This window comes from Diadema antillarum, unplaced genomic scaffold (assembly GCF_040938485.1).
Source record: "Diadema antillarum isolate AM-2024a unplaced genomic scaffold, OU_Dant_1.0 seq00000243_RagTag, whole genome shotgun sequence".
Taxonomy (NCBI): Eukaryota; Metazoa; Echinodermata; class Echinoidea; order Diadematoida; family Diadematidae; genus Diadema; species Diadema antillarum.
The window spans coordinates 1,190,549-1,199,564 of NW_027271287.1; the positions used below are offsets into that span (position 1 = coordinate 1,190,549).

The 9,016-nt window shown below is 37.3% G+C and overlaps 1 protein-coding gene across 1 annotated transcript; it reads right to left on the bottom strand.

Moving 5' to 3' along the window:
• Window positions 1–1,505: 1,505 nt before the first annotated feature.
• Window positions 1,506–6,429, bottom strand: LOC139729464 (transmembrane protein 9B-like). The gene is made up of 5 exons (XM_071640387.1): window positions 6,297–6,429; window positions 4,793–4,896; window positions 3,769–3,856; window positions 2,601–2,735; window positions 1,506–1,741 (listed from the first exon to the last, which is right to left on the bottom strand). The coding sequence occupies exons 1-5, from the start codon at window positions 6,351–6,353 to the stop codon at window positions 1,619–1,621; spliced, it is 507 nt and encodes a 168-aa protein (XP_071496488.1). The 5' UTR covers window positions 6,354–6,429; the 3' UTR covers window positions 1,506–1,618.
• Window positions 6,430–9,016: the final 2,587 nt, after the last annotated feature.

A 9,016-nucleotide genomic window follows, 5' to 3' on the forward strand; every position in this document is an offset into this window, starting at 1 on the left:
TAAGTGATTTAGAGCCCAAAACTGATTTTATGCATAAATTACAATAATTAATTAATATAAAACATAAGAAAAATTTTTCGGAGAAAACAACCATACATTTTGATAGTATACGTCGCGGGCGTCGCTTGTGCCGATTTTCGGCGCGATCACGCGTTCCATAGGCGAGATCTGAAGGGGGGGGCGGAATCCGCAATGTATTCTGTAATCTCACTCATCTTTTCTTATCACTGTTCTTAAGTGCCCCAAAGCTGAATGACAAACTACGGAGTGTCCACTTTGGCCAGATGGACAAGCAACTTTTGAAGAAGATTTAAAGATGCAGTACTATTCGATAATGTCCTGTAAATTTCAGTTTTCAGTCTAGTGATAAACAAATGTGATAAATTTTACAAGCATATCAATGGCCTATCCTCAAATGAGTGCTAAGTTTTGAACTGACATTGGTTATTTGATACCAGACAGGTTGTTGATACTTGGAATTTTAGGTGAGTTCAGTGCAGAAAACAGTTACAAATACAATCATGGTCCATGGTACAATGTAGCTTGAGCAAATGGAACAGCATGAGACACGGCAAGATTCCATGACTAACAGAGACTCCCACCCCAAGCACCTTCTGACCTGGAAACTCTCCCACCTGAAACCTCTAGCAAACTGGAGACTCAAAACTTGATGTGTGCGAAGCGCACACCACAAGCGGGAAACTCGATGTCCCTTGCGGCTGGGTTCTAGAGCCCTTAAGCAGGCCCTGGAAGCTCTACGGTTCTACATGCTCTCTCGTGCTATCTCAGGCTCATTTTCAACATACGATGTCACTAAGTAAGTAATAAATCAATGATTCAAATCATAGGTGTATGGGCAGGAGAAAGATTATTTCAAACGAGAGAAAATACGTCTAAAGCAGGAGACACCGAGCCAGGGAGGGAGAAATCATATCTTAAGCGGGAGAATGGGAGATTGGGAGATTTTGCAAAAATGGGCTTTCGGTGGGAGATTATTTCAAACGAGAGAAAATACGTCTAAAGCAGGAGACACAGAGCCAGGGAGGGAGAAATCATATCTTGAGCGGGAGAATGGGAGATTTTGCAAAAATGGGCTTTCGGTGGGAGATCTCCAGTCGAAAGCGGGAGAGTTGGAGTCTCTGGACTAACAAAATTCCCAGGTAACTATAGAATTTCTGAATATCGCCTGCAGCAATAAAATTGCAAATGAGCATGATGTAAGAAACATCTACTCTAAATTGGGAAAACTAAGTGTTAGTGCAGTTCATAAGCTGACACCATTTGTCAGTGCAAAGCTCTGACTCATAATGAACTTCTACAAAATTGACTGACACGTTATGGACACTTGCTGAGTACTAAGAGGCTTTCCATGCACGATACAATACACGTATAACATGGTCTTATTAGTAGCCTCTTCAGCATTGCCACCACTCTACCACAGGACCCTGCCATTATTATAACCTTATCAATGCCACATACCCACTGACACATCTGGATTACGAGGGACATTGTTGGGTGAAAACATCTCGTCCATGGACATAAGCACCTGGTGGGATTTGAACTTGGGACCTCTGCTAAAAAATGAAGAGTCTTAGATCCACGGCACCACAGTGTGACATCAGCTGAGTATGGTGTGCCTATCAAAGATGTTCTCTCTCTGTTGCTGAACCTGTGACCGCCATCTTCTCTGGGCATTGCCCACCCTATGGAAGTAGGATAACGGCTGGCCAGTGCGGGCAGTCTGTTGAGGAAAAGCATGACATAATTGCAATCATTAAGGCTTTGGTGTCAAAGTACTGGTAGAATACTTCCACTGAAGTCCTAGACAAGTTCATGCAGCAATAGTTTTAAAGAGATCAAAAATTATCTTCAACTTGGCATGGCTGTTTTGCTTTGAAGAGTATAAGACTTGAATTTCATTTTCAAATTTCAAGTTTTCATCACAATAAGAGGATTGCAATGTCATTATAATTGTATCCATAGCATGATTAATGTTTGCAAAATCAGATGTTTTTCCAACAAGAAAAGGAATAGCAGTACCAAGAACTGTGTAGGAAAATATCCATACTACACTTACTTTGTTTTCCAAAATCCAAAGCATGAAGCATTGTCTAAATCTACCTTGCATAAACCACAACTCCAGTAAATGCAAAAATCTAATAAAGGCTACCTCCTGATTTCCAGATAAAATTTCATTAGATTCTTGATCTTTTAATGAGCATCATAAAGGAATTAATCATATCTATTGCATCAAATGGTAACCTTTTTAGAACAGCAATAACTTGGCAATGGTAACTTTGTAAGGGCAAGGGGTTACAGTTGATGAACTACAGCCCCAAACAAGGATTTTTTTAATAGTATTTTCAGGGACTAATCTCGAAGAGTTGCAAGATGATATGATTTCTTCATCTTGTCAACAAATGTGGTTACACCACAATGAAGATGTTTGTTATGTAATCTTCAAATGTTCAAATGTGATATTTCCAAAACCTTCATGTTCGACATCCCCTTTAAGTGGAACTTGTTAGGTTTTTTTTTTCTTTATTTTTTTTAAAACAAACTCATTATAGTAAGACTTAAAATGGAGTAAGAGTACTTACCACATCTGTTGTAAACTCCTCTTCCACCTGTGGCTCAGACAGTTTGGATTTGAACATCTGAGGGTCCATGATGAGGAGTAAAACAGTGTAGAGGAATAGGCACATAATGACACCGATGATCAGAAATACCACCACCTGTAGCAAAAAGACAGAAAAGAGAGAGGGAGAAAAAAAAATCACCTTATTAAAATGTGAAAAGAAAAAGAAAGACAGCTTTATCAAATAACTGCTTCGTTAAAGTAAGACATGTATTTGTCATTGCGCTATGTTGTCCTGGGGGTGACAATGACTGAAAATCTAAAAGTTTGTTTCTTGGTCTTTCGGCAAAGATCATGGCCTCGCTGCATAAAAGTTCAGATCAAACCTAAGTCAGAAAATCAAACATAAGTCTCTGATTACTCAATTCTAAGTGGCTGATACCTGACTTATGATTGATTTTCTGGCTTATGTTCAACTGCATCTTTTATGCTACAGAGCCCATATGTAGTAAAAAAAAAAAAAAAAAAAAAAAACGCCAACAAACTACCATTTTCGTAAAATAATATCAATGATGATGTCCCTTAATGTACAAACATTGTTTGGATTACATTAGCAACAGTACTTTCTAAAGTTGAAATTAGTTTGTTTGAATTCAAAATTACGTTAGGTTTTATGATATCATGTCAATTGAGATATCGAGGTCTTGGTCTCTCCAGGGACCTGTTCCCCCTCCTCTGCAAAACACACACACACACACACACACACACACACACACACACACACACACACACACACACACACACACACACACACACACACACAGAAACAAATTAAATGTACAGGGTATATCAGTGATGAGCAAAAACAGTTTATTTTTATGGACATTCTAAAATGAGTAAAATTTACACCAAATTGGAGCACAAATGAATCAAACAACAGTTTTAAATTTGAGCGGAACTTTCATAATTGCTTCTTTCATTAAAATGGCATATTTTGGTGAATCTATGGTACACACTGAGAGGGCTTGTAGGAGCAAACTTTATATTTCTATACACACTTAATGAGTATACAGTCCTTACACCAACATTCCATAAGTATTCTTCAGCAAGATGGGAAAGAAGATAACACTAAAAACCATGTGTATTTTTGTAAACTTGTGATGCCTTTGTTTATGGGCACCATGAATTACCTCTATTGTCATGATGTTTCTGCTTTCATACTTGCACTCACAACGAAGACAGTCGCTTTCATTTCTCTTCATGACCTGTTCGCAGGAGCTGTTGGCAACAGAAATAGGAACAAACATTATGACAATCATCATGCATAGGACCACATGATGCAATGACACATGTATTACTGGAACAACTTGACCTGAATCATGTACCATCCACATTGGCAGACGTGATAGATACCTGCCAGACATCAAGAGCTTCTATGGTCTCTTGATACTAAATAGTTTATTTCTTAAAGTGAATTATGACAGGCCTATACTGAAAGTAGCATCTGAGCAACAAATCAATTATGGTGAACTGTGCATGGAAGATAGAATAGAGACTTTTCAAGAGATTTTTGAAACAAAGAAAATAGTTTATACTTTAAAAGCAATGAAAAAAAAATTTCATGGAGCTAGTTCATGAAACAAAACTTTCTCTTTGCAACAATCTGCGCAGGGGATAAAAATGTCAATGTATTGCTGATTAACAACAATCGATTATGAAACATTAGGTTAGAACTACAACTGGATATCTTTCGAACTGACTGCAACACCATCACATTATCTTTTTGGTTACTATTTCACATCTTTATTGTTACCTTACTCATACTGAAATCAAGTTATCACAGCACTATGTCAAACAGATAATACACACATTTATACACATATGTGTCCATTTACGAGGAAAAATTAACAGTTTCTGCCTGTGTAAGGAAACTATACGTTTAACACATGAACACATTGAAATGGTTAAAATGGCAACAAAAAATGTTTAATGCAGTGGATTCCCATAATAATGAAGTCCTTGGCACTGGCAGTTTTCTTTTGTTATATTGAAATTTTGTTAAAACTGAACGAATTTGAATAAAAATAAAAAAAGGAGTGGATAATGCTATGGCCTGACTTTTTACTTCATTGTAGCAGGAATTTCATTATAACCGTGTTCGCTATTATTGGAGTGCACTGTGCAACAGTATTCAAAGGGCAGGAGATATGTTACCATTCCTCCGGTAGGGAGACTGTCACCACTTGGATGTTCACCTCTCTCGATCTCTCAGGATCAGCTGGACATATGCATTTACACCTGACATTGTCAAATTGTGCCTGTAAGAGGTGAAACAATAGCCAAGATGTCACACAACCATTACAATTATCATTTGAAGCTCCTCAAAACACCATGACATCATAATTGATTTCAATGCAATGCCAAGTCACCTTGAAAACTTGAAAGCAATTCTTCCATTGTTGAAATAGCTGAAGGCCTTCTACAGTTCTGTGATTCTATGTGAGTTCAGCATGTTCAAGCTGACATAGGAGAGGGCAATTATGAAGCCATACAAAAATTTCAGAAAAGTTTATACATGGTAGAGGTGTCTGTATCATTATTAACGTGTGTTGTATGAACCCTGTATATTAGCCTTATTATTAGACAGTGTGCAGTGGCAGCAATACTAATCTCCTCTCACAAGCCAAAGGCAAGGGTGACAATGATTTCACAGGTACACATGACAGATCAACATGTTTTTTACCATTTGTGGAAGTCTGTCTAGACTCTAGTTGTAAAACTTTTTGATAATCCTGATAATATTAACAGTATGCAGTAACACTAAATGTAACAGAACATTTTTAGACAGAAAAATCTGTCTGTCCATCTGAAGGAGTTTTTACTTTATCATTTTTTTTTTACTTTTAACAGCTCTCCTTTATAGACATAAATTATATGGTCCTATAGGAGGAAAGTCCATGAAACCAGATGTAGTTTCTGTGCCTGTGGAACATATCCCTGATGACAAGATACAGACTAATCTTTCTCTGTCAACAGAACATTCAGCATCATATTAGTCAATCTATCATTAATGCAGCCAGAGGCAGATCCAGCCAGAGAGGAGCAACTGGGCACATCCCTGGCCTGGCCCTCTTTATTTGTTACTTAGAACCAAGAGCAAGAGATTAAAAACGAAGAATGGGGGCGTGCAACCCCCTCCCCCCCTTTAATATTGTAAAGCGCTAAAGGCACCTCCCCCAGTTACGGAATTCTTGGATCCGCCCCTATATGTGCATGTGCATATTAATGATTATTATCAAAATCTTTGATTCATAACATTTAGGGTGCCTATAACAAATTCATCATGTTCATTGATTCGAGTTCAATCATTGTCATTGATCATTCCTGGTCATAATCATAGACATAAAAACATGTGATGTCATAAATGTGATAGCAATGTTTACAGTATCTAGATCTATTCCCCTCAAACTGTATTAGCACATTCACACTAAATATCATAGAGACATCTATACGGATGCCATAGGTTGTGATAAATGAATTTACACTGCACACAACACAGTGATTATTAATCAAGACCTCTAGATATCAATAAGCTTACATATATTTTAACTTGTGGGACTATGGTATTTGTATCACCTGTCAACCAGCTAGGCTCGTTCACGCAGCACTGAATTCTACCGTCTCAAAGAACGAAATAAAACATAGCGACACTATTTACCTCACACGATGCAGCAAACGACAACGAGACAAATAACAAAATCCAAAGATGCCACATATTGAAGTCTTGACTCTTGACCAATAGCCTCCTTCATTCAAGGAATTGACTTTTCCATAAACCTAATACAATAGGACCTATACAATTTCCACGTACATACGTACACATGTACATGTACACTATGTATTTACGTGCAGTTGTGTTGAGAAGTCAGCGCTAGCTGAGTATCGTATTTGGTGTGTGTTTTGGTACTTGTAGATGGCAGATCAGAGAAAGCAACGCATCCTGTAGTTCTTATCACCACAGCGCCCTCTCTGCGGATATCGGTGATCAAAGTATTTTTTTTTTCTCCTCTTTTACCGTGTGGGAGTTTGTCTTGTATAGATTTCTGAAAAAAAGGCTCCCTATAAGGGTGTTAGAGGCATTTTTGAGTAAAATTTGGACAACCAGTCTCCTTCAATTAATTTGTGTATGCTGAATCCGAAAAATCCGGTTCCCAAGCGAAGTTCATTGACCTTGACAGTTGAATTTGCATAAACAAAATGGTTCACACCCAGTCACAGAAATTGTCAATTTTAGAGACATAATGTCTACAAAATTCTTAGCAAACGAGCTGAGGGAAAAATGATCTAAAATCTCTCTGCACAGAATGTAATGAGAGAAAACGTTTCTCAGGTGGTAAGTATATCTTATACATAATTATGCAAATTAGTACTGAAATATGCAAATAAATAAATATATTATGTATTACTACTGGAAGAGTAATTTCTACATTTTTTTTTTCTTGAGAGGCAAATTAAACACTATGTAGACTTCAAGGTTTTCAGGGTTAGATGAAAACTGAAAGCCTTTCTGCAAATATTGTAGGGCCAAAAAATCCCGTTGTTATTCATGTGAATGAACTTTAACACCTAAATTGCTTAATACGTACAAAATAGCTGCAATATTGCCATAAACTTGTTATTTCACATGAAAAAAATATTTTCTAGTACAGCGATCAACGTACAAGCAAAACGATTGATGAAAACTCCCTCTACGCGGATCATGACTCAACTTTTTATGGGGAGGGGGCACCACAGAACTCTTGTGTAAGAGTTCTGTGGGGGGCACAGAACCGAGGGGGTGGAAAATTATTTTCATCGGTCAATGACATTTTTGTTCATTGTTGTACAACATTATATCGTTCCAATATGCAAATCTGTAGCATCAGCACGGAAATTCTGTTTCCAAGTGAATTTATTTTTCAGGAGCATATTAATCATAAAAAGTGTAACATTCGTTATTATGTTCATATACTAATGATGCACAGGAAAGAGTGCGTTAGTGAAGTTACGCCACGAAATAATCCTGTGCATAATAATCATGTTTTATAACACACATGTGAATACACGTGTATAGGGTCCATCCAAGCGCTTATCTTATTACTAAGCCGAGTATTACTAAGCCGAGTGCATGTTGCACCATTGTCAATACTCGAGAGTGCGCCGCACCTTCACTTACGCCACGAAATAATCCTGTGCATAATAATCATGTTTTATAACACACATGTGAATACACGTGTATAGGGTCCATCCAAGCGCTTATCTTATTACTAAGCCGAGTATTACTAAGCCGAGTGCATGTTGCACCATTGTCAATACTCGAGAGTGCGCCGCACCTTCACTTACGCCACGAAATAATCCTGTGCATAATAATCATGTTTTATAACACACATGTGAATACACGTGTATAGGGTCCATCCAAGCGCTTATCTTATTACTAAGCCGTGCTAGCTGTGCATGAATAGGACAAAAAACAAGCTGTTTGTGAATCTCCGCAGCAACAACGATGAAGACATCAAATTAAGCTGATATTCCTCATGCTCTATAAGCAAATTCTTTCCGTGACTAATACCAACTTTCAAAACAGTATATGGCTCTATCCCTTCAAAAGTTATTAGAGTTGAAAGGGAGGAATGTGTGATGGTTTTTAATTATACCTGATCACTTATACTCTACCAATCTATCTTTCACTACGCCAAGGTACAGCTTGATAGCAAGACTTTGATTAGCTTTTAACATTTTGCGAGATATTCAGAAACCACTCTATGAGATGTCAAAGAGCATGCAGTTCTAAGGGGTATCAAAAGTTCATGCGATGAAAATCGGTTTTGAAATGGCCGAGATATCAAAAAATAAGGTGAAACAAAGAGACCCTAATGAAGTTGTGGCATGTCGCCTTTTATTATTAGCACTTTTTTTTTGGATATCTCAGCCATTTGAAAACCAATAGTTATCAAATAAACGTTGAATCCTTCTTAAAATTACATGCTCTTTCATATTTCATAAGAGGCTTTTCATTATCTCACTTAGGAATGTTCAAAACATGAATCCCTCCCTCGAACAGTACTGTACAGTCCCTGTAAGGGGAAATTATGATGAGAAAATGGCCAAATATTTGCATAATTTATCATGCAAATAAGATGTGTATTTTAATTTACTAGTAATAGCTGAAGTTGGTTTTATTATCTCTTTATCACACTATAGGAATCGTGAACCGGTCTTGATACAATTATTACTATTATCAGGATTATGATTCAGATGTATAATTGCGGCAATGCATATATAATCTATAGTAGAAACCTGCCAGCTCTGTATCCTCTTCTATGCCAATTTGCATATAGATTATGTATTATTCAGTTCTTTTGAATTGATTGAGATGCAGGACTTAATTTTGATTGGGCT